General features: G+C 42.1%; 1 protein-coding gene across 1 annotated transcript in view; it reads right to left on the bottom strand.

The window, feature by feature from the left end:
- Positions 1–675: 675 nt before the first annotated feature.
- TEX11 (testis expressed 11) overlaps positions 676–26,876 on the bottom strand; it is an 86,669-nt gene continuing 60,468 nt past the window's right edge. The window contains exons 22-28 of the mRNA XM_015408925.1: positions 25,577–25,693; positions 25,127–25,202; positions 23,700–23,849; positions 16,533–16,641; positions 2,389–2,509; positions 1,685–1,858; positions 676–747 (exon numbers count right to left, since the gene is read on the bottom strand). Of these exons, the coding sequence (XP_015264411.1) occupies positions 676–747; positions 1,685–1,858; positions 2,389–2,509; positions 16,533–16,641; positions 23,700–23,849; positions 25,127–25,202; positions 25,577–25,693 (819 nt within the window). The remainder of the gene's footprint in view (positions 748–1,684; positions 1,859–2,388; positions 2,510–16,532; positions 16,642–23,699; positions 23,850–25,126; positions 25,203–25,576; positions 25,694–26,876) is intronic.

Genomic DNA, 26,876 nt, shown 5'->3' with positions numbered 1-26,876 from the left:
GCCTGTCCAGGAATGGTAAAACTCACTACAGGTAGTTTACCAGCTGATTAAGTGCTTGCAACAAATGTTAGAATCTTATGATCTAGAGAGGGTGTGCACCCAAAGCCAACTGCTGAAGGCAGAAGCACTTATGACAAGATTCTTTTAGGGCAGATGGCACCCATTTAAAGAGCACACTGATAGCTGCTGCATTAGCAAGATGACCCTGTAGTTACCAAGGCAACATGTGATGTGAGTGAAAACACCTTGAATACTTATTACTCTTCTCCGGAGTCACTGGCTCTTTGAGCAGTTAACTCTGAATATGCATGTTTGAGAAATTGCATTCTTGTTGTACAGAAGTGGACAAAGTTAAACAAGCCAATAAATATTTATATGGCGAGAAAAGTGTGGTGCCCAGAGGCTGCAACGCTGGCCTGGATTGTTTTAGTGCTCACATTACAATTTCTCCAAAGCAGCATTCTGCAAAACAAGTCTGCTCTCAGTCAAAGTGTGGGTTTGTATTTTCTTCCATGGTACAATACCTCCTTTCTCAGGAGCAACACCAGCTTTGCATTCCATGCTGCCTGCAGTGTCCAACGTGGGGGTAGTGCTTGTGTACTGCCTTTTCCCCCTCTTCTCCTGTGCTGATGCCTGTAGAACTCGTGACTTAGTAAGATGGAGAAGCTGCTGGTTTTACTCCTCCTTTGGAAGGAATCTCTTTGTGTTGTCTAGCTTGTCCAGTACCTCACTGTAAAGGCCAGTCATCTGTAAGCAGAAGTTACTGAGAGTCATTTGAAAAATCAGTGTCGTGCTTTCTGGAGCCCTGAAAAGAAGCTGCCCCATACCATGTTTTATCTCCTGCTGCTATCTGGAATAACTAGGCAAAAAATAATGCAACTAACCCCGTTCCTTTGAATTTTGTCTCATACTAAATCCCAGCAATGCGGAACACCATTTCTAAGCAGAAAGGGCAAATTTACATGTAGTAATCATGTGAAGAGTCGGACTCGACTCTGCGACTGAACAACAACAACAATTATGTGTTTCAGAATTCAGGCAAACCCAGTGGCCCCAGCCCCAGTCATGCACATGTTCTAAATAGTCACAGCTAACAGGCCTTGTAGAATTTCTGCAGGTAATCAGCTCCTGATTGTGTGATAGCCTAGAATCCCTTTCCCAAGACCTTCCTATATTCTAGTCCTGCTTTTAAATCTCCCCTCCCTTATAGACCACTTGACTGACATGGATGGGTACTCCATACACACAAAAGTGTGTCCCTGTCTAAAGCAAAATGAAGGTGTAGAGACAAATAGTGCAGAACAATCTTTAATTGTACAATAATACAAAATATAAAAAGTTAGTACATCATTTCATTTGAAATGATGTATTAAATATATTTTGTATTATTTTGGTAGAGCCCCCCTGACGAAGCAGCACACGAAACGCGTAGAGGTTGTAAAATTATCTCTGCACTATTTGTCTCTTCACCTTCATTTTGCCTTGGTGTGGTCCCCTTTCTTCTTCACTGATTACCTGTCGAATGCAAGCAAACCAATTTGTTCAGACATATGCTTGCTTTCAGAGACTTAACTGCTGCCAATGCCTCAGTGCATGTTGCACTGTGTTTGCCCCTGGATTACAGGCCGCTCAGTTCAGTGTGCTGAAACATCCTTAAAACATTTTTACATTAATTGTGCTGCACCTGGCTCTCATAGCTGCTCTTCAGGGTTCCCAGATGCCCCAGGAAGCGCATTCCTAGGCCACACCACTGCTCTGCTTCTTTGTATCTGCCAGTGCTGTACTGGTATATTCCTGTGTTCCAAGCTCTAGTCATGAGCCAGATGATCTCTACCTGTGGGTAGGAGGCCTGTAACACCTGCCAATAATCAGGAGATACAACAGTGGTCAGGTCCTTCAGACAAAACCTGCCTGAAAGATTGCTCAATTACTACTGGAACCATAGAGAAGAAAATTTCTAACTGTAATCTTGTGATCTGTTTACAAAGGCAGCCTGCAATTGCCAAATGGGATGTTCTAGGCCTCTAGGGAACTCTGAAAAGAGCTTAACCTTCTGAAGTGGTAGACATGCTAATAGGCCAGGACTGAGGGAGGGAATTCTGCTTGCCCAAAGTAACCATCCTGAAATGGGCTGCACTCAGACATTGTACAACTCATGCTGCCATCTCCAACAGACAATAAGCATCATCACCCTACACCTATAGGAACATACAGCACTGAAAAAGTATATTGTGAAGGCTTAAATGTAGTAGGCTGTTGGTGGTCATGTTCAAGGCTGTAGGAAAACCCAATAGCTAGGGAATCCCAGCTGCCTGGGATAGAAGCATGCTGTTCAAGGTAAGAGGACTTCAATAACATTCCACATTCAGACTTTCTGTCCCAACTTACTGTATTGCCCAGAATCCTCAGAGCATCTTCAAAGTAGCCCCATGCCTCCTCCAGCACGTATGTATCTGCTTCTGTTATGCCCGACGGAAGTGAAAGGCAGACCAAGCTGTGCAGACATTTGCTGAATAGCAACAAAGCAAAAGGAAATGTCTTGGAAGTACAGTGATAATGCTTCCCTGCCTAATCTGCAAAGCAACCAGGCCCACGGCAGACAGCTTGGTACCATGATGACAGAATGCTTCTGTGCAGTTGTCAGTCTGATACTCCTTACCTTCCCCACAGCTCAGGACAGCAAGGCTTTCACCATCAGGAAAGCCAGTGCTCTCATCCAGGCAGTATCCACCTTCAAATGGTACCAATTGAAAAGCAAACAGGCATGGCCCTACTTAATTAAGAATGGAACAAGCCTGATTTGTAATCTGCCCCAAAGTGGAATAAATTAAGCTGATGCCATTTGGGCTGTTTCAGGTGGGACAAGGGAAGGGGAACTATGCTGTTGAGACCTGCTGTAAAGAATAGGGAACTGAAACACTGGAATTTACTATGAATGCTGCTTGTCAGTGGATAAGAGGAGTAAGCCAGCCTGGGTTCCTCCCGCTTGCTCCATAAACTGGACTATGCAAATCAGCTATGTCTTACTTCCTAGCCAGTGGCAGGGATGAATCTTCCCAGTTTGGAAACATATTTAGGTAGGTAAGCAGGAAAATGTATATGGTCAAAGGCCACTGCACTATAACAAAAATGACTGCCCAAAGGGTGATAAATAAAAACAGTAGAACAAGAAAATTGAGAGTGATGTTAAAACTTCCAGGGTTAAAATATAACAAATTGCAGTGCATTAAATGTCAAGCAAAAAAATTTCTGTAGATTTTCTTAACAACCAGTGCATTCAATGACATATAGGTAACATGCAGGTTTTCATCAGAAAGAAAGATTATTTTATCTACCACCAGGTACAAAGCTCGCCTGACTAAAATGGCTGCAAGGAGCTTGGACCTGGGAGCTGAGTAAAGATGGTAAAACGGGATGTAGTGGTTCTCCAGAGCTCCACAAATGTATACTCGCTGAGACACTGATTTTTGCAGATAGTGGCCAGTTAACATGGCAGTTGACACTGCTTGAAATGGAGACATGTGATAGAATCCTTATGTAAAAAAACAAGGTCCACAGGAGAAGAAAATTTAATAAGAGAAAACACAAGTCCTTATGTCATGTGCTTAACTTATTATGATCTGTAGGCAGCAGTCTTAGCAGAAAAATTCTGAGCAAAGCAGGGCTCCATTCATTAACAAAAGTAACCATGCAAGTTCCAACATTCTGTTCTGTGTCAGTGGAGGAAGGAATCCAGGCCAGGACGTGGGTAAAACATGGCTACACTTACCTGTAACTGTTGTTCATCCAGTTGTTACTGTGCAGGCACAAATGGGTACTATACAGGCCAGCCACGGGAAGATTTTTTTGTAGCTAGCATAGCAACAGAGCAGGAGGATCCCCTCCCAATCAGAGCCAGCAGAGCTGTGTCCTGCCTAAATGGTCATGTGCTCTGAGGAGGGGCTTCACACACTCCCTCAGTTCTCCTAAACTGCTGCTATGAGCCACAAATATGGTAACTGTACTTATACAACAATAGTCACAGAGGGGCAGGAGGGAGGGATGTGTGCCTGCACAGTAACAATTTGGAACAGTTGCAGGTAAGTGTAACCATGGTTTCATCATTGTACTGTGCAGTCCCACATGGAAGTCTACAAAACTATGTGTACAGTGATGGGAGTGAGCATACAATTGAAAAAGAGTAAAACTGCTGTCCCCGCTGACGTCTCCCATCTTGCATTAACACCTACAGAATAATGTCTGACAAAGGTGTCCTCAGATGACCATGTAGCAGCTTTGTACACCTCACTTGGGTACACCTCTTTGAAATGCAGCCAAAGCCATTTGAGATCTTGTGGAATGAACATGTATGTGCAACAGACGTGGTACACCTGCTTGCCCGTAAGCCATTTAGAGACAGTCTGGGAGGATGCAGGTCATCCTTTCAAGGGTCCAGTAAAACAACCAAACAATTGGGGAGACCTCTGGAATTCCTTTGTCTTGTTCGTAAAGCACATTTGACATCCAAGGTGTGGAGCTTCCTTTCTGTCTCAGAAGATGGGTTTGGAAAAAGCACCAGTAAGGAGATGTCCTGGTTAAGGTGAAATTTGGAAATCCCCTTTGGCAGGAAATGTAGACTAGGTCTAAGTACTACCCTAGAGTCACGAAGCTTCACAAATGGGTGATCTGAGTGTGCTGACCTGCCCCACTCCAGTAGAAGGCTTCCTGGAATGAGTTCGAATATTATGCAGTGCCTCAACAAAATTCAAACATGTAGTGTCAACAACCACACTGTCAAATGAAGGCTCCCTGAACCTCAGGAACTGCCATGCTCTATCTCTAGAAGGTCTTCTGTCTGAGGGAAGTGAATGAACATGTTCTTTGACCTTTAGAGGAGTACCTGAAACCAGCTTTGTCTAGGCCAAAATGAGGTGAATAGTATGCAATGCGAGTTCTTGGCTATCAGCTTCACAAGTACTCTTTCTATCGGGGCAATGGAAGAAAAGCATAGAACAGGCCTGGACTCCATTTGAATTGAAACGCATCTCCGATTGACAACAGTGCTGTGCCTGCCAGAGAACAGAATCAAGAGGCATTTGTGTTGGTTCTTGTTGCAAAGAGGTCTATCTCAGGGAACCCCCATTGTGTAAAGATGGGGTAAATGTGGGCATTTCAAATGGAGCATTCGTGATTGCGTTGCTCCAGTCTGCTCAGCTGGTCTGCCATAGTATTTTGTATCCCTGCAATATGGATGGCAATTTGATTTTTTTATAGCCCAGTCCCAGATGCAAATAGACTCCTGACACAGAGGGAGCAAAGTGGTGCCCCCATTTGTTGATGTAGAACAATGCCATCATATTGTTGTTTTAATCAGGACTGTCTTCTTGTGAAGTAGTACTGCAAAAAAGTTAAGGGAATAACGAATTGCTCTGAGCTCTAGCAGAATGATATGAAGGATCCGTTCAGCAACAGACCAAAGACCACTAACAAACTTCCTTTCACAGTGTGCACTTCAACCTGAAAGGGGCACATCAGTGGTAATAGTAAGCTGAGGAGATATAACCATGAATGGTACCCCTATTAGCAAATCTGAGGGCACAGTCCACCATTCTAATTGTTTTAGGATTTCACAAGGAATTGAGAAACGACCATTCCTTTCCCAGTTGGGTTTCTAGTTCTCCAGACATCAATCAGTTTGTATTCCTCAGCCAATTCTAAGAAAGATCTTGGAAGGTTTAATCTTGATGGTTCACCTGTCTAGGTATTGATCAGAAACAGAGTTAAAATCTCCAAATATACAAATATCCATGTAGTCATATTTTGTTACAGTTTCCTTCATTATTTTAAAAAAATTGCCCTGTGATTCATTCAGTGCATATATCACCACCAATAAGATTTTCTTGTCTCTAATATCTATTTCAAGTAGCAGAAGTCTTCCGTTTTCTGATGAGAATATCGAAATAGGTTTTAATTTTTCTTTGATATATACAGCTATTCTTCTTTTCTTTACATTGTCTGAAGCGGTGAATAACTTACCAAGCTTCTTATTTATCAAATAATGTTTGTCTTTTTGTCTGTGTGTTTCTTGCAAACATACAATATCTACGTCTATCTTAAGCTGTTTAAATATCTTTCGTCTTTTCTCAGGTGAATTTAGTCCATTTATATTTACCGATAATATCTTGGTTGTTGATGAGTCCATTATGATCTATTTTTGTTACTACCATTTCTATTTCTCATTGCCATTCTTTGTGGTCTACCTTCCATGGATGGTTTTTTGGCTGTGCTGGCCTCAAGTTCTTCATCCAAGGCTGTTGAGTAAGCTGATGCTTCCTTTTTCGGTTATAGTAACTTTTGTTTTTGCTTTCTTTGTTTCTTCCTGTTGTAAAAGTTTTCCGTAACAATCAAAAAAATCTTTTGCCTTGAAGATGGAGTCCAGTCTAAATCTTTGATCTTCAAATATGAAAAAAATTCCTTCTGGAAAAAGCCATCAAATGTAATTGAATTTGCTGTCAGTTTGGAGGTCAGAAATATATATTCTTTTCTTCTTTGTCTTATTTTCCAGGGAATTTCTCTTACAATCTTTATTTCCTTGTCTTGTATTTTAAGAGTATTATTCTGTGCTTCTTTCCACACACGATCTCTGACCATCTTCTTAGTAAATTTCACATGCACTTCCCTTGGAAGATTATTCTTCCTTGCATAGGCAGAGTTAGCTCTATATAAAAAGTCAATCTCCCTCTCCATTTCTTAATATTCTACTTCCATGAAGTCTGCCAATCCTTCTGCCATAACTCTGATTAGCTCTTCTCCTTTTTGTTCAGGTACATTCTGAAATCTCAGTACATAAGCCACTCTATCCATTTCCAACTGAATCATAGAGCCCAGGGCTATCTTCTGCTGTGTATCCAACCTGTCCATCCTCAATGATGCTGCTTCAGCTTTCTCTTCAGCCTTCTTGACTTGTTGTGCCACTTACGTTATTTCCTTCTTATTTTCTATTGGTTGTTTGTTAAAATCAGCCATTTTAACTTTTACATCTCCAATCTGTGTTTAAGTTTTTCATTTGATCTGTAACTTGTATTAAGGCCGTCTGCACCTGGTTTAGGCCCGATTGTAGTCAGTCTTGCAGGTCATTCTGCACTATACTTTTTATTCTGACAGACATAAATCTTGGTCCAGAATTGATATGTGTTGGATTACATCAAATATTTTCCAGGAAATTGAAGATATGGATATTATGCCATAAATCTTTGCAGACCACAACCCACTATTATTGAAGACTAAAGATAATCCCCCCCAAAAATAGATGGAGGCTGAATATACAATTACTTAAAAATGGACAATTTTTAGAGATGGCTAAGAAATGAAGACTTTTTTCCAACAAAATATGAATGGAGAAACATCCATGAAGATAATTTGGGACACAAGCAAAGCTTTCTTTAGAGAACTGGCAATTAGTTTTGCAACAAGAAAGAAAAGAGAAAGAATGAAGACATTTCAAGCAGTGCTCCCTCTAAACCGTGGAGCCTTGTGAGCAAAAACTCTACTTTGTGAGCTACTGGCATTAAAGTTGTAAGCGATTTGACTACTGCATAAATTAGTTTGCTCTGGAGCCATCCTTCCTGAGCTAAGACAAAAATGTGTGAGCCAGAGTCTAAAAAACTCTGAGCTAGCTCACACTAGCTCAGCTTAGAGGGAACACTGACTTCAAGATATATTGGACGCTATTCAGAATAAAGAGAAGGAATTTAAGTTGGATCCTTTGAATGAGAAATTAAAGATGAAAATCAAAATATTACAACATCAACTCAAACTACTTTTATCAGAAGAAATGGCAAAAAATATTAAATTTGCTAAACAGGATTATTTTGAAAATGCCAATAAACCAGGAAGATGGTTGGTTTATAAGCTAAGAAAAGACAAAGAGAAAAGGATGATCCACTCATTGTATGATAAGGAGAGAAAAGAATAATTTTCTAAGAATGGATTAAGGGAAATAATTCAAGATTTTTACACACAATTATATAAAAGAGTGGAAATCTCCAAAGAAACTCAGAAACAGTATTTAAACGAACAGAATTTACCCACAATTTCGGAAGAAAACAGAAAAATGTTGAATGATCCCATAACAATGATGGAAATTGCAGAGGCTATTAAACAAAATATCAATAAAGCACCTGGACCAGATGGACTACTAGCTGAATACTATAAAATATTTGAAGATGTATTACTGATACCATATAAAAACGTAATTTCTTCTGTAATGGAAAAAACAGAAATATTGGAATCTTGGACTGAAGCAACTATATCATTGATTCATAAAGAGAACACAGATCCTAAAGAGATAAAAAAAAAACTACAGACCTATTTCCTTGCTGAATTGTGATTACAAAATATTTGCAACTATCTTCGCTGCAAGGTTGAAAAAAGTTCTAATAGACTTTATACATCAGGACCAAGCAAGTTTCTTACCTAAAAGACAGCTAAAGAACAATGTGAGAACAGTTTTAAGTATATTAGAATATTATGAAGCACATCCAGAGAAACAGATGGCTTTGATATTTTTCGTCACTGAAAAAGCATTTGACAATGTCAACTGGCAATTTATTATTAAACAGATGAAAATAATGACGTTTGGGACTAATTTTATAAGGGTTATTGAAGCTATATATACAAAGCAGAAAGCGAAAATAGTAGTAAGTAAATAATTAATTGACAGATAATATATGGATTGAAAAAGGGAAAAGACAAGGCTGTCCAATATCTCCACTGTTGTTTATATTAACATTGGAAGTGTTGACAAGAACTATTAGGGAAGATTCCTGTATTAAAGGGACGTCAATAAGAGGAAATAAATATAAATTACAAGCCTTTGCTGATGATTTGGTATTTATCTTAGAAAACCCAATAAAACAACTGATGAAGTGGATTCATGAATATGGGGAAATGGCAGAAATAAAAATAAACTATCAGAAGGCGAAACTAATTATGAAAAATATGACATTGAAACAGAGATGTGAAATAGCAGAGTTAACTGGATTTCAGCTGGAAAAGAAAGTCAAATATTTGGGTATTAATATTACAGCAAAATGTGAATGATGAATGATAACTACAATAAAGTGTTACAAGATATTTAAAAAGGTCTAGAGAAATGGACAAAGCTGCAAGTATCACTAATGGATAGAATAGCAATTTTGAAAATATTTTACCACGTTGGATGTTTTTATTCCAGACCTTGCCGATATATATTAAACAAAGCTTCTTTGACGAATTTAATAAACTGACACAACACTTTGTATGGCAAGGGGAAAAGCCAATAATTAAATTGAAAGCCTTACAGGATTTGAAAGATAATGCTGGATTTGGAGTACCAGACTGGAAGGATTGAGAGAATGGATTTTACTTGAAGATCATAGGCTGCTGGCTCTAGAAGTACATGACTTAAAACTGGGATGGCACATGTTTTTATGGTATGGGAAAGCTTCTGGACATAAATATTTTTAAAATCATATAAATATTTTTAAAATCATATGATAAGATCATTATTGACAATCTGGGAAAAGATATACTAAAATTCCAAGATGAGTGTCTCCAGTGGAAGCTTTTTCTCAACCAGTTTCGACTTCAAAACAAACAGTTATTAGATATGCAAAATTGTTAGATGATGGAAATAATTTAAAATCTCAGGAAGAATTAAAGAAAAGGGAAATAAACTTAGATTGGTGGACTAGAATGCAAGTGGAATCTAGATATAGTAAAGACAAACAGACAGATGGATTCTATGAACAAGGTGCATTTGAAAAATTATTATGTACTTCAAGAGAGAAACTTATTAAGAAAATGTATGGTATGCTGATGCAATTGAAAATGCAGGATGAAATAGTTAAAGAATGTATAGTCAAATGGATACAAAATGTAGGTTACAACATAGATTTGTTACAATGGAGTAAAATATGGAATGTGAATATTAAGTTGACTAAATCTATTTCATTTAAAGAAAATTATATAAAATGTTCTATAGATGGCATCTAACCCCAGATAGGTTAGCCAAAATGTATAAAAACTTAAGTAACAAATGCTGGAAATGTAACAATCATGTTGGATCATACTATCGTGTGTGGTGGAATTGTAAACAGGTTCATAAATATCAGAGTACATACTCTCTTATAATCAGTGCTGAATATTACAATACCTTTTAAACCAGAGATATTCCTGTTAAACTGTTTACCAGATGACTTAGATAAGAACCACAGATACTTTATTTTACATGTTATAACAACAGCCAGAATTTTATTTGCAACGGCATGGAAGAAATTGAAAATCCCAAAGCTTTATGAGTTAATAACGAAGATTATGGATTGTTCTGAAATGGACAGATTGACAAATATATTAAAAGGAGAAATAGAAGAAGAATTTATGGGACCATGGAGGGCACTTTTATGACTGGTTAAGACACAAGTACTGAGAAACTAAGATTAAATGAAGAACAATACGAATGATGGTTATAATAGCTGTGAAGCTTTCATGAGAAGATTTGCATGCAGAATGTTAAATTGGACTTTTTAAATATATTTCTGTATCTTTTCCCTTCTTTTCCCTCTCCCTCTTTTTATGTATAAACTAATAAAATTCCTTTTTAAAAAAGAGAGAAACAACAATTCCCAGAATGATAAGTAGGATTAAAAACCCTTATAAACCAATTTTGTAAAGGTCTCATCATCCTTAGTCAGGAAAAAGGGACCATGAAGCCTACAGTCTTTGACAAGCAATAGCCTTCTAGAAACGGTTAGCTTGAAATTGTAGAGCCATTCCCCTTATAAGGGGGGCCCTTAGGTTCTGGCAGGAAAACCTTAGCTGCAAGAGAGTCCAAGGTGGCTCTGCTAAAGGAAGCCTAGTGGTGTGGGGTAAACACTGGGTTTTTTTTCCAATTAACATGCAGGCCTAGCCTTATGCACAATTGCACTGCAAAAGCTACCTGTTCCTGGAGCTGTAATTTTGATGGGGCAGTAAACAACCAGTCATATAAATATGGAAAGACTGAACAGCTCTTTGCTTTCAAGTAAGAAACTACCACTGCCATACATTTAGTAAACACCCAAGGTGCCATAGTCAAACCAAAGGGGAGCACCGTATATTCATAAAGTGTGCCCTGGGCCAGGATCCATAAATGTTTTCTGTGTTCAACATGAACGGAGATATGAAAGTAGGCATCTTGGAGGTCTAGCACTGCAAACCAGTCTCCTGGGTTAAGTAATCGGGAAACTGTTGCCAAAGACAACATTTTAAACTTCTGTACTTGAAGGAAGAAAATAAGGCCCCTCAAATCCAAAATTGGTTTCGAACCACCATCCTTTTTATTAATTAAAAACAATCTAGAATAAAGACCAGAACAAGTGGGGTCAACACTTTGAATTGCCCCTTTATCTAACAGAACACTTAATTTAGTGAGAAGCTCAGGAAACACACTGTTAACTGCATCAACAGCTGTTTGTAGTGGAGGTACATGAACCCATTCTAAACTGCAACCTTCTTTAATAATAGTTAGAACTCATTGATCAGAAGTAATCTTTTGTCAGGAAGGCAAAAATCTGGACAGCCCCTCATGAAAAGAAGGAACAGGCGAGCTGTCCTGAATGATCAGTCAGAAGCAAGGTTTTGTTGCCTGTGTAGGCTCTCTAGAAGACTGGTGTTGAGTTTGTCCAGTATTAGGTCTTGGTACAGATCTACAACGAGTTTGCTGATTAGGTTGCGTGAAGGACCTTTGTATAAGATAATGCCAGTGTTGGTAATATGGTTGTTGGGATCCTTGGTATAATGAATGATATCTCAGTTGATATCCTCGTTGTTGTTGAGGAGGTTGTGATTATGTTATTCTGAATGACCAGGCCATCTGTTTATTCTTTTTTATTTGCTGCTGAAATTCATCTGTTTTTGTTGAAAAAAGGGATGTGCCTTCAAATGGTAGGTCCTCAACCCTGGTACATGTCTTTGGTGATAGTGCGGTAGACTTCAACCACACGTGTCTTCTCAATATTATGGAAGATGCTATGGCATGTGTTTGCAGCGTGCTTGCTTGCACTGAGTTGCTGTTTGGATAGTTTCAATGTTTCTGTTTGGATGACCTTAGCTAGGGTCTTTTGATTGTCTTGTAGTTGGTCAAAAAACAGGGCAGTTTTCTCCCACAAGAGACAGCCATAATGGCTTGATAGTTCACTATTCTTAAATGAGGATGATGCATATGCCCCTCTGCTCACCACATCCATCTTCCTTCCTTTCTTGTTGGCTGGGGTGGAGTGTGATCCAACCCTATGCTTATCTTGCATCTCCTCAGCAATTAAAAATGATGGGGCTGGGTGTGTGAAGAGAAAAGGGCAGTTATCTGACAGCACCTTATACATGTTCTCTATTTTCCTGGACATGGCTGGAATGGAAAAAGACTTTTCCCAGATTGCTTTGGCCATGTTCACATTCCCCTCAATGAGAGGGAAGGCTATGGATCCAGGTTTATCTGAATAGAGCCTGCCAAGGATCTTGTCCTTGGGTTTTGTTTCTTAGGTGAGACTTGTATTTGTAGCTATTGTGCCATGCAGATAATTTGTTCTGCATAGAGACGCAAGTCTTCATTTGGGGAGATCGGTTCACAGTCACCAACTGTATTGTCTGGAGAAGGCTCAGATGGTAACCCCGACCTGGCCACGGATCCATGCTTATCCTCAGTTTCTGAACCATATGTGATCAGTTCCTGTCTAAGCACCCAGTAGTCTGGAGTCTAAGATTGTTCCCCTATCTGAATCATCAGTTCTGTTCTTGTTTCTAAAGGTTCAGACCATTCAGATTGGTTGTAATCAGGGTAGCACCAGGGTTGTTGGTGTTGCTGCCAGGAGCAGCTGATTTGGATGACTGTGTCAGCAGTAATTCACAGATTGAAGGTAATCTTGATGGGCAGAACTGCGCTAGAGAAGGAGTGCAGGGTGTAACACTCTTGCTCAGATCTCTAGGCCCACCTGTAGAGTTATTTTTGTGTTCTGATGCCTTCGGTTCCGGGTGCTTCACCGTATCCATAGTATGAGGACATTGAGACTTGGTCTTAGATTTAGACCTGTGTTTTTAGAGGGCCATTCCAAAGAAGATCTGTCCGGAGCTAAACCCATTGTTTGGAACATTTGTGGGTAGGATTTGAACACAGAACAGAAGAGATGGAAGCCACCAATGGGGTTTGAAACCTGTGGTTGGAATGTGGTTTGTCAAAAGAAGCCTTAGGCTGTATAACCAAGGCAGATGACTAAGCTCCCAGGTCAGCTTTCTCCCATAAGGAGGCTTTCAGCCTGGAGGCTTGGTCAGCCCTTGCTTTGGGGATAAAGTTCTGGCAGATGGAACATGCTGCAACATTATGCTCTTTGCCCAAACAAAGTAAACAGTTTTTGGCATTTTTGTGGATCACAACAAACACTTTTTGAACAACAGCATACCGTGAAGATCCTGAAGAGAAGTAGAAAAAATACTTTGGGAGCTAGCTGACAAACCATTCTTCTCCAGCAACAGCAAAGAGAGAACTGAGGGAGTGTGTAGAGCCCCTCCCCAGAGCACTTGACTGTTTAGGCGGGAAACTGCTCTGCTGGCTCTGTTTTGGAGGGGCTCCTCCTGCTCCGTTGCAATGCTAGCTACAAAACTTCCGGCAGCTGGCCTGCGCAGTACCCATGTGAGACTGCACAGTACAATGATGATGAACAATGCATACATCCTAGGTGGGTGGATTCACTGCCAAATAACATGGGGAGAAGACTGGCTGGCAAACTGTCCTTCCGAAACCTTTATCAGCAGACACACAATGTCTAGTTTCTAATGGTGCACAAATGTAGAAACTAAGGCCCATAGTTTTGCCCTTCAAATTTATTCTGAAAGTGGCCAGTGTTATACCTCTTGTTGCAGAATGTATTGCTAACCTAGAAAAATGCTGATGCTGGAGGAATAGGTCCCTCAATAGCTGCTAGCCATGGTTAGTAAAGGGAACCTCCTTGTCCAGAGGAAATAAACCTCTGAAACCCAGTGCTAGGAGGCCTTGGCCTCTCTGCCCTGTTTGTTGGCCCTCTGGGGCAACTGTTTGGCTGATGTGTAAGACAGGATGTGGACTAGCTGGACCACTGGTCCAGACTAGCAGGCCTCTTATGTTGTGATCTCATCGGCCAGAGAAATCAGTGACATGATCTATATTGTGAATGTTGCTTTTGGCAGCCACTAGATAGGCCACTTTGAGGGACAAGTTGTACAGAAGCTTAGTACGGGTGGCTCAAAGGATGCTTTACTGAGAGGTTTCAGGACTTTGTGAATATCTCAGGAAGGATATCTATGAACTGGAGGTATCTAGAGAAGAGAAGCACCAAGCAGAAAGCTTTCTATGTGTGGAGGTGGTAAAAGAGACTTGAAGGCCAGGAGTTGCAACCTGGATCTTTAAAATGTTTGATTCAGACCAAACAACAGGAAAGTTAATGCTACTCTGGTACCAGCAGGCTGATATGTAATGCTCTCACAATACCAATGGATAAATGCTCTTTTGGTTATTAAACAGAAAAAAATTGTAGAATGTCTATGTAAAGCTAAGATGGTATCAGTGACTTGCAATACACTGTTCTAGCAGTCTCTGCTGAACCTCCTGAATCAGAATGAAGAATAGGGTCCTGTTGTAGAAGTTTGTGGAATGAGGTGGAGGAAGAAGTGTAACTATATGCTTGTATTGTTTCTGTCTTCTCACTGTTTTGACTAATTCTAAGCCAGGATTACTTACTAGGATTCTGTTTATCCATTCTCTGAAAGGATGGAAAGAGGCATCCATAATAAGAGGTGGAGAGCTTGCTGATTATAGGTGTCCTGAGAAAACATGGGTCTCTTTTCTACCTTCTGAGGGAGCTCTCAGATAGAAGCTGCTGGTTCAAGCCAGGAGAATGAACCCATTGATTGATATATATGGTAATGATAACAGAGCAGGGGGAAATGCCTGTTCCTGAACAGGTAAGATTAATATTTATCCTGTTCCCAGCCTGGGGATCTGCATACCTTAAAAACCGTCTCTCCCCACATGACTCTGTGTGGCAGCAGCACTCATCCCAGCAAATTTTGTTAGTGGGACATACTGCAGAGCTCTGAAGTCTGACACAGCCTAATTACTTATTTATTTATTTTGTTAGACTTATATCCCTCCCTCCCCATGTAGGCTCAGGGCTGGTACCAACATATATGTCTACAATAATGCAGATTTACAATTAAAACTGTTCATAATTTACAGTTAAGTCTGCAATTAGAGTAGATTTACAATAAAACACATTTTAATAATCCAATTAAAATCAATAAAAGCACCTTAAACTAAGACAATAACATCCCTCAACAGATAGTATTGTGGTCTTGCCCGGCTTCTGGGGACTGCAGTCACTGAAGGGGAGGTCAGATCAAATGGATGCCCACTGCCTCAAATAACTTAGTGGATTTTGTGTGTGTGGCTGTGTCAATGCTGTGGAATAGCTTGCTGGAACCCATGAGGAAAATCTCCACCCTCCTGCTATTTAGAAAACAGTTTAAAACTGAATTGTTCAAGAGAGCTTTTAAGGTTACTCAGATGTGGCTGTCATTCTGTTAACATACTGTAAAAAGTTAATGTAGTTTTAATGGTATATTGTTATTTTAAATATATACTGCTTGCTTTTTAATCTTGTCGTAAGCTACCCTGGATCCATGTTTAGAAGAGGAAAGGTGGGATAAACATTTTGAATAACAGATATTTGCCTTTGTCTTCCTGCTTTGTAGCAACAGTGGCTACAACAATTGTTGAGGTGGCCTTCCAGAACAGTTCTTGGCACACTGCTCTTTGTTGGAGGACTCCTGCTGCTCTGCTTCCTGTTCCTAGCACTGGCTTATGGCTGCAAGGCTACAAAGAGGTTATCAAGGCCTCAAGAGGACACTTGGGTACACTGCTGTGCACCTCAAGAGTATGCCAGCCAGTTGTTCATGCTGTAAGACATTGCTCTCCTCATCTTAGAGCAAGGAACTTTGAGGCTGGTAGTAGGCATGTTATGTGCCTTAAGCTATACCTCTCCAATAAGGCAGGCTGCTGACATCTTCAAAGGATAATGCTGCGTGAGCCACTCTTAGCAAGCAGAGTGGATGGATCAGCTAGGAGTATGCTGAAATAATTCAAGTTCTTATGGGAAACATTAACTAAAGTCTGATCAGTAAAAAATAGAGGAAATTGGTTGAGGAGAACAGAAGTTTCAGGAAAGGTTGGGGGTGAAGAGAACTGTGCTGCAGAACAGACAGGACTGAAACTGGAACAGAAGACTCAGCAAACTTGCATGGTCTTCTGGAGCAGATGAGATGAGCAGCTCAGCTTATCTTCCCTTTTCTATCAGCAGAGGAGAAAAGATTTCACTACACCAAAATTATCTCTTGCTATAAGTACTTTGTTCCTGTAAGAGCAACTGGACACATAGCCAGGATACTCTCTACAAAGCCATCACAGAGCCATCAGCTGACCTCACTCCTTCCCTAACACAGTCACTTACCTGAATGTGACTATATCAGTGGGTTCCTGTTTCCTGAGAAGAGTCAAAACCATCTTAAGGGCCCTTTTACACACGGAGGGATAGTGAGCAGGTGACTCCATGGCCAGTGCTTGAGAAACAAAAGCATAGGGAGGAAAGTCACTTTTAAAGGGTAAAGTTCTTTCCATTTGCTAGGTGATGGATGCCCAATGAGGTAATGGCTGAAAGTACAGCAGTTGTTTTGGAGGCTGAATGCATTTCCTGCCACTTCCTTCGATAAGGTTGACCTACTGAGCTTCTCTTGACTAGCTGATGCCTTCTGTATCATCTATACTCAAAACTCCAATCTACAGAACTGAGGTAGGAAGGGATTCCCTGTCAAAGCACCAATTACGTCAACACAATCTGCCTTTTCTCTGGAATGGTGTATCTCCTTTCCTTCCTCATCAAGTAATATCTCAAGGCCAGTCAGCAATAAGGGAGGCTGTAGCTCAGGGGTGGCCAAACTGGCTTGGGAGCCTCATGCAGTTCTTTCACATATATTGTGCAGCTCCTGGCAGGACAGCTGGGGAAGTGAAGGGGAGGCATGTGTCCCCGATTGGTCTTCCCTTTCCCAGCCAGTATTCCCCTTCCTGGGTAGGCTTGAGGCGGGGGGGAGCAGAGAAAGAAAGCAACTTTAAATGCATCCTCCCCTCCCTTACCCCATATGTTTGCTTTCTTTCCACTTTCTTTTCCCCCTTTCTCTCTCTTTCTCCCCTCCCTCCCCATCTAAAGTTAAATGGGTTCTCCAAGCCCTGCTCCACCACCACACCAGCCAGGTAGTTTTGCTTGGAGAAGGCATTTGTCTCTTTAATCCCAAACCAAGCCAAGCCATCTGGTGTGGGGGGTTTGGAGAACACATAAAAAGTTAAAGTTGCTTTCTTTCCACCTCTCTCTCCCTCCTCAGTTTGGTGTAGTGGTTAAGTGCGCGGACTCTAATCTTGGAGAACGACCCTTGGCACTTACTGTGAGGGGTCCTTCTACTCTGAGGTAAGGAGGACATCTTGGGTGATTCCCACCTTCCTATCAGGGAGAGGCAGGAACAAATTTCTTTCTTCCTCTTCCTGTGTGGATTGGGAACGCCCCCTTTTCAGTTAGGGTGACTCCCAGCAGCAGTACTGGAAAAAACACTCTTTCGTAATACTAAGTAATCTGAATAACTGTAAACGAGAATAGAGTTGTTAATAGTAACAAACCAGGGAATGAGTGTGAGGATCACGGATCCCTGAAAGAACTATATACATAAACTGTAAACTCATAAATATAGAATAGATAAAAGCCACACTCAGAGTTCAGACACAGTCATAGAAATAGAGGAAAAACCTACTCGGGTGGGGCAAGATGTCCTCCTTACCTCAGAGTAGAAGGGACCCCTCACGGTAGGTGCCAAGGGTCGTTCTCCCTCTAAGGTGGAGGACATCTTGGGTACTTACATAGCAGTACCCTATGCCATGGGTGGGATATCAGTCTCCTCTCCTATGACGTGTTGTAAAACTCTCCTTCCAAATGAAGCATCTGCAGATTTGAAGATATTCAGTTTGTAGTGTCCAATGAATATTGACACAGAGGACCAGGTGGCTGCTCGAGAGACCTCTTCAACCGATGCATTTTTGGCTATGGCTGCATTGGTGGATGTGCTCCTGACTGAATGGCCTGTGACCCCTGAGGGCACTGCAAGATGAAGAGCTTTGTAAGCTTCTGTGATGCAAGATTTTATCGTATAGCTGATGGCTGACTTGGACATCTTGTGTCCCAGGTTTGGGGGAGAAATGTTAATGAACATTGCCTCAGTCTTCTTGAAATCAGCTGTTCAGATCAGATATGCCTTTAGGGTTCTGCGAACATCTAAGGTGTGCCAGGTCCTCTCTCTAGGATGTTTGGGGTCTGGACAAAATGATGGTAGGTACAGTTCCTGGGCTCTGTGAAATTCTGAGGCCACTTTTGGTACGAAAGTAGGATCTGTACGAAGCACTACTAAGTCCTTGTGAAACATACACAGGTCTGGATGCACTGATAGTGCCCTAATCTGGGATGTGAGGACACAGAACCCCCTTTGAATCAAGGCAGCACTGAGCTCAAGGCAGAGACCTGTTTTCTAAGAGTAGCCAGTTTCAGGCCTGATGCAAGCCCATCATTCAGGAACTCTAGCACTGCATGCAGAGGGTGTCGTGTGGAATCAACAGACTTCTGTCTGCACCATCTATGAAAGGCCTTCCACGTAATATTATAAATTCTGATTGTGGAGTCTTTCCTGGATGCCAAGATGGTATTTGTCACATCCGTCGAACAGCCAAGCTTCAGGTAAGAAGACCGTTCAAGCTCCATATGGTCAGTATTAGTCGATCTGGCTCTGGATGCCAGACTGGTCCCTGGATAAGCATGTCCGGAGACACCGGGATTTGCAGTGGAGGAGACTCGGATAACTGTTGCAGAGTCGAAAACCACGGGCGACGAGGCCACCATGGAGCCACCAGAAAAACTGTGGCCTTCTGTTGTCATATTTTTCTCAGGACTTTTGGTAGGATGGGAATGGGAGGGAAGGCATACAACAGTCCCCTGGGCCACTGAGTGGTCAGAGCATCCATGGCTTCCGCCCTGTTGTGATGGAACCTTGAGAAAAATCTGGGGAGTTGACTGTTCACTCCCGAAGCAAACAGGTCCACTATCGGAGTCTCGAAATGTAGTATCCAGCCAAAGGTCTTTTTCCTCAGCGCCCACTCTCCTGGGTCTATCGTTCGTCTGCTGAGCCAATCCACCTTGATGTTGTCTAAACCCTTGATATGCTCGGCTCTGAGTGAAGCTAGGTTCCTCTCCGCCCAAGTTAGAAGTATTAGAGCTTCTTTGTGGAGGACTGACGATCTGGGTCCCCCTTGATTGTTCAGATAAGACTTGGCTGAAATATTGTCTGTCCGGACTAAGATATGCTGTTTCCGAACTCTCTGTTTGAAGTGAAGGAGAGCCAGTCGTATAGCTCTGAGCTCTAGAATGTTGATGGGAAGAAGAGATTCCCTGTGGGACCAGCGCCCCTACACTGGGCTCTTGTTCAGGATCGCTCCCCAACCTTGGAGACTGGCATCCGTGAAGATCTGTGGCTCGTCTTTGTGAAAAAAATTCTTTCCTTGACGAAGATTGGAGTCCTTCATCCACCAACAAAGAGACTGACGTAGGGACAAGGGTACCTGTAGTAATGTGTCTTTGTTCTCCATGATTTGAATCTGATGGGGCGAAGAAAGATCTGTAGAGCTCTGGTGTGCAGTCTGCCCCAGTGGATAGCATCCAGATTGGAAATCAGGAGTCCCATAACCTTGGCCAAGGTCATGAGTGACGAAGTTGGATGTTCTATGATTAATCTCACCGCTTGTTTCGTCTTTGAGATCTTCTGTTCTGGTAAGTATAGAGTGGTAAGTTTGGTGTTGATCAACATCCCCAGATATTCCAATCTCTGGACTGGGTCTAGGGAGCTCTTGGCATGGTTGATCAAGAAGCCGTGCGCTTGAAAGCACTGTATTGTCTCCTGAACATCCTGAATGGCTTTCTCCTTGGACGAGGACCTGATGAGAAGATCGTCCAGGTATGGATGGACATGAATACCTTTCTTCCTGAGATGGGCTATCGGGTTGACTAATATTTTCATGAAAACCCATGGGGCAGTCACGAGGCCAAATGGCATGGCTTTGAATTGCATATGGAGATGTCCCCCACAAAACCTCAGGAACCTTCTGTGTAGTGGTAGTATGGGTACATGAAGGTACGCTTCCGTGAGAGCCAAAGAGGCTAGGTACTCTCCTGGCTGTAGGACTTCTATGATGGTTTTGAGGGTTTCCATATGGAAATGTTTCAATTTGATAAGTTTGTTTACAAATTTTAGATCCAGAATGGCCCTCCATTCGCCATTCTTCTTGGGTACCGTAAAAAAGTTTGAATAACCCCCCCGGCCTCTTTGGCCGGTGGGTACCGGTTCTACAGCTCATATGTATAAAAGATGTTGTAAGGCAGTGAACATTATTGCCCATTTTTAGGGTATTTTTGCAGTGGGGAGATGACTAATCTTTCTGGAGGAGGCTGATGAAATTCTAAGGAGTAACCCTTGGAGACTATTTCTAAGGTCCATGAGTCTGCTTGGGCCTCCAGCCACACCTCCTGGAAGTGAATCAGTCGTCCTCCCACCGGAATCTGTGCTGAGTCATGCTTTGTTATTCTTTGCATCACGGTCCTGTTTGTCAGTTCTGTTGAATGATTGTCTTCCGAAGCGTGGACCTTGGAAGTTTTTCTTGAATGGTTGGGCGGAGGGCCCCCAGGAGCCTCTTTTCTGTCCTGGTCTAGGCTTGAAGCTCGAATTGGAGGAATGAAAGGAATGAACGTGAGTATTTTTCTTGTCTAAGTGGCACAGGTTCTTTCTTTTTATCCCTAGTTTCTACCAGTATCTTGTTCAGGTGGTCACCGAAGAGCTTCTCCCCTTGGAAGGGATAGGCCATCATGAATGATTTGGACTGCAGGTCTGCGGGCCATGCACGTATCCAAATTCCTCTTTGTGCCACTACTGCAGAAGACATGGCTCTGGAACAGAAGGCGAGTGCATCTAACGAGGCATCTGTGGCAAAGGTTGACGTCTTCAGTATCCTCGTCACTCCTTCTAGTAGACGTCTATTGTCACCTGGAAGAAGTTGGATCAGTTTTCTCGTCCAGACGATTATGGCTCTGTTAGCGATAGAAGCTGTAGAGGACGCTTTGATGGCCATAGTAATGGCCTCATGTGATCTCTTATGAGCAATGTCTATCTTTTTGTTCAGGTTGTCCCTCACTGAACCGTACCCATCTTCTGAAAGGAGACCAAAGGACTGGAGCACTGCTATTGAAGCATCCACCAAAGGAACCTGCAACATCTTGTTAGCGAAAGATGGTAAATCATACAAATTTTTAACAAACCCCGGGGCTTGTCTGATAGCAGTAGGTTTGGCCCACTCAGCCTTCAGTTGTCTCTCAAAAAATTCCGGAAATGGAAATACTTTCTCTGAAAGAGCGTATCTGGGGAAAAGCTCCTCAGTGCCCTTGGTCCTATTCCTAGGATTAATGCCAGGATAGACCATTTCCTCCTGTGGAGCAGGGTCATACAAATCTAGGGCTGAGAGACACTTAGAAAGAACATACTGAAAGTCCTGCTTTAAACAAGCGTGAGGCTAGCTGTGGAACGCTAATATCTTCCACTTCCTCTTCAGAAAGGAACTCCCCTTCCTCCCTATGAGACATGTCAGGTTCTGGTGACTGTTCCCTCTCAGAGTCTGAGTGCCTTTCTCTGGGCGTCTGCTTTCTGGCCACTTTTGTTGGCCAGTGACCCCTCATTTCCCTGTGTCTAGGGGATTCAGTGGGAGGAAGTACAGGGGAAGTCATACAGGAGGAGTGAAACTCCTCCCTCATGGATTGCCTCATAGAAGCGAAAAAATCAATGGGATCGGGAGTACCAGCCAAACGGAGTACGTTACCCAACTGATGCCTTCTAAGATCTTCCGGGCTTGCTGTACTCTGTGTTGGATAGGTGCCGATGCCTCCTGCCTGGAGGTTGGCATCCTGGAGCTGGATTGGCAATGGCGTGGCTTGGGTGAACGCAGGAGTGCTTCCCGCCAAAATTGCCACCTCAACATGGCTGCCGTCGCCAGCCCCTGCTCTGGGCCCACAGCCTTCCACGCCGTCCTCCTGATGAGGGTGCTTACGGCATGATCTTCAGTCAAAGGAAAATAATTCAAAAGGAGCTGTGCAGTCTGTTAACCAGGCCACTTTAACTGGCTCTCTTTGAGTAAAAAGTAAGGAAATGAAATGACAGGAATAACAGAGGAAGAATAAAGAGTGAAAATTAACAGGAAAATAGTATTAAATTTAGTAAAGATCCTATAATAGTTAAGCTAGCAGTTGGAGGCAAGGCCTTCAATGACCTCTCCCTGTAGAGGCAGGATAAGAACTGGAGAGGGGGCGTTCCCAATCCACACAGGAAGAGGAAGAAAGAAATTTGTTCCTACCTCTCCCTGATAGGATGGTGGGAATCACCCAAGATGTCCTCCGCCTCAGAAGGAGAACTGGGTTTGATTCCCCACTCCTCCACTTGCACCTGCTGGATGACCTTGGGCAAGCCATAGTTCTGGCACAGCTGTTCTTGGAAAAGAGCAGTTTCTGTCAGAGCTCTCCTAGCCCCACCTACCTCACAGGATGTCTGTTGTGGGGAGGGGAACGGAAAGGAGTTTGTAAGCTGCTCTGAAACTCCTTTGGGTAGTGAAGGGTGGGGTATAAATCTAATCTCTTCATTTATTTGCTTTCTTTCCACATTTCTCTCTCTCTCTTTTCCCCCTTCCTCTCTCCCTCCCCATTTATTAGCTTTCTTTCCACCTCTTTCTTTTCACCTTTCTCTTTCTCACTTTCTTTCTCTTCTTTCTTTCCTCCCCCTCCCTCATCTATTTGATTTCTTTTTCTCTCTTCCTTCCCCCCTCCCCATCTATTTGCTCTTTGTTTCTGTTTCTCTCTCTTTCTACTTCTCTTTCCACCTCTTCCATTCTTTCCACATTTCTCTTTCTCCCTCCCTCCCTTCCTCTCCTCCCTTTCTCTCTTTCTATTTCTCTCTCTTCCTCCCTCCCCATTTATTTGTTTCTTTGTTTTTCTCTCTTTCCCCCTTCCTTCCTTCCTCCCTCCCTCCCCCATCTATTTGCTTTCTTTCTACCTTTCTTTTTCTCTCTTTCTCCCTTCCTTTTTCGCTCTTCCTTCCTTCCCCCTCCCTCCCCATCTATTTGCTTTTTTTGTTTCTATCACTTTCTTTTCACCTCTTTCTCTCTCTCTGACACAAATAAATATTATTATCAAGATCTGTTTTATCCCTTTTGTTTTTATTTTTGGTAGTCTCATTTAATGTTAATGAAAAGCAAATTTGCATATTTTCCAATACAAGTATGTGTGTAATATTCATCCATGTCTTGTGGCTCTCAAACATCTGAAATTTATTTTATGTAGCTCTTACGTCAAGCAAGTTTGGCCACCCCTGTTGTAGCTAAATAACAGACAGGACAGCAAAATCCTTTGCAAAGAAGCTGTGATATTGGACTTGATGCAGTAGTAGCTTCTTAGGCCTATAAGGAACACAGATGCACAACGTGCAGGTTTGGCTCTTACATGCAATGGTTTCTAATGTCTTGATATCTACTTCTGGAAGCTCCCAAACCTTATCCAGCAAGCTGCCTATTGACAGATCATTCAGCTTGGCTCGGGCTTCAAATTCATAAAGCAGCAGCAGTGTGTCTGTTCGATCTTTGGGGAAATCACCTGTGGAGAAGAAAGAGCCATATTTTGGCTGCTCTTCTAAATCAGCTTGTACAGTTGTGAGAGAAATGTAGCTTGGCCAGAATCAAGGGCTCCAAGCCACATACTATATGGGCAATCGGAAAAGAGAAACCTACAGGGGTACGGACTTTGCTGAACCTGTTTGTGCACAAGCTTTGGACTGATACATAGCTTTTTCATCAGCATAGCTTGCCCTACTAGAAAGTAGAAAATAAGGAGACCACCTGTCAGCAGATTCTGGTTATTGTTAAAGGCCAAAAAGGAGGTTTATGTCTGTATACATATTCAAAGGTTGGTAGCTTGCACTGCACAGGGAAATACACTTAACACATTTTACACTGCAGACACATCTACCTTACATGGCCATGCAAGAGCAAAGCCAAAGGCCAGAAGCTTATTAGCTAGCAGTAAGCTACCAAGCTTTCCCAACATCACTGTACTTTCTCGTCTGTCTCTGTCACATCTGCAGTCCTGGTTCTGCTGTCTCAGTAGCTACAATTAATGTTGACAGCAACTACAGATTCAACAATGTAAAATACATTAAAAATAAATTTTAATCGGATCTCTCTCTTCTGCAGAATGTACTGGCATTTGCGCCAATTACATTGCATTTGATTCAGTCTAGAGCAAGCTGCTTAATTCCAGCATCACTCTTCCATTTTCAGGGAAGCTCCAGGGCACAGGTAGTGCCAAAGACTTCACGGAAGAGGCAGCAGGCTTCTAAAACCATTCTAGTGTCTCCTGTCTGAAGCAGCCTTTTATCCCCAACAGCACCTCACCCGCAGGTGCAATTCTAAAGAGAATTATTTCAGAAGTATGCTGTCTCGGATTCACTGCTGGCAGCTTCTTTCCAAATGTCTCAGGGTCAAACTTTTGATAGTCACTCCTTCTCTCCCATGACTGCCTTTCTTTTCTCTTCCTCCACCTCCTATGAGATAGCTGTTGCAAACAGCAACTATAAGCAGTGTAATTACAAGACAACACTACTGGCAGCCCCATGTGCACTACTGATTAAACTCAGTGAAGGGAAACTTACTTCTGAGTAATTGTGTCTAGAATCAGGCTCTTGATCAAAACTCTCTATACAATAATCATTCTACACCCTTCCCTCCGATCATTCTTCCTTCCAAGCTTCAAACATCTTTGTTCCCACAGAAGACTCCATCCCCATCCTTAGCAAGGCAAAAGGGACTCTTCAATTCCTAAGCCTGTATGTGGCTCAATCAGCAGCACCTCTGGTTGCAGAATTTCTGGCTCACCTGTTTGCTTCAGAACCTTCCAGATCTCCCTGCACGACTGGATGTGTTTAAGAGCCTGAGTTAGCAATTCAGTCTGCTTTTGGAAATGAATACACATTGTTAAAATATTTGCTTTCCAGGAAGACTCTCCTAATGCCATGTATACATAATAAGCCCCACCTTTAAGTAATCAATGCCCATCGTATTTCTTTGATTTTGAAATGCAGTTGCAACACACCAAATAATGAGAGTAGAAGGGATTGCAAAATAAAATGGGAAGAGCTAGGAGATGAGTAGGCACTTCTAGAGATGGCCTAGAGTTACCCAAGTATTATTCCAGATTAATTTTAAGCAGGATGCGGGCAATTGTCATCTCCACATGGAATCAAATCACATGAACTCCAAGTTGCATTAACTCACTAAAGCCACAAAACCGAGTAGCGTCAGAGTCTCACTCCATCCAAACTCTACCTGATCTGTAGGCAACAAATTGTTGCGGCCCATGTCCAGATCAACGGCAGCAGCCATGAGCAGGCAGGTTCTCTGGGCAAGCAGGACAGCTTTATCAGGTGGACAGAACTGGGAGAACTACAACCAAAAACGTGAATGGAAGTGAAAATTCTGCCCATTACAACAGCAGAAAATTGGTGGTTTTGGTTTTTCCTTTTATTTAAAAGCCTGTGGCTTTGAGTTTATTTAGATATTTTGCTCCAATGAATCCATGGCTTTCTTTCCCCCTCACCCACCTTGTTTGTGGAGTCTAAATTATTCCTATTGCTGCCACTGGAGCTGAGCTGACCCTCAAAGGCTTCTGTGAATGTCCCTATCTGAACAGTGGCTTTGTAAGCTGAGGGGAACAAAGTGCTACAGGGGCATGCTTGTGCTCTTTCCAGTATTTTTTTTTCATTATCTGGCTTCCAAAAAGCTCTCTCTCCTTTTCTTATGGACAATCAATAATTATTCATGCTTTGAGTAAAACTGAAATGAGTTCAGCTGGTTCTTGTGTACATGGGCATGAAGTAAGCATGCAAGCAGTGTCCTTTACTTTCAAGCATGTTCTAGCATGAAAAGAGCCATCATGGGCTCAGATCATTGGTCTATTAAGTTTAGTACTGCCTTTTCTGATTGGCAGCTATTCTCCAGCATCTCAGATAAAAGTCTTTCACATCCCTATCTGATTCTTTTAACTAGAGATGCTGGGAACTGAACAAGTGCTCTACTTTTGAGCCATAATCCTACCCTCAAAAAAATAAAGGGAACAGAGCAAGGATCCATCTAGTCCAGTATTCTGTTGAATACACATGAGTCCATGAAGCTGCTTTAACTGAGTCAGGCCACTGGTCTGTCTCAGGTACAGGTCTTTCATATCACCTACTACCTGATTAATTTAACTGGAAATGGTGGGAATTGAACCTGGGACCTTTTGCATGCAAGACAGATGTTTCAAAGTGTGTTATTTCTAGCTTTATATTGCTGTTTTTTATTCTGTTGTAAGCTGCCTTGAGCCTGCCATGGCTGGGAGGGCGGGGTATAAATGTAATAAATAAATAAATGAAACACTCTCAGTCTTTGAACAAACTTTAAATTTTCATATTAACATCTAATTTACAGAGCTCTCTCAGTCTTGGTCTTTCTCTCATTCTGCTCAGGCCCAACTGAGGAGAAACAGATTGTGACTCTCAGTCTTTGAACAAACTTTAAACTTCATATTAACAACTAGTTTACAGAGCTCTCTCAGTCTTGGTCTTTCTCTCATTCTGCTCAGGCCTAA

This window comes from Gekko japonicus, unplaced genomic scaffold, assembly GCF_001447785.1.
Source record: "Gekko japonicus isolate JY-2015 unplaced genomic scaffold, Gekko_japonicus_V1.1 scaffold19, whole genome shotgun sequence".
Classification (NCBI taxonomy): domain Eukaryota; kingdom Metazoa; phylum Chordata; class Lepidosauria; order Squamata; family Gekkonidae; genus Gekko; species Gekko japonicus.
The sequence above is the reverse complement of the archived record's forward strand: the minus strand, read 5'-3'. Positions and strand labels throughout refer to the sequence as shown.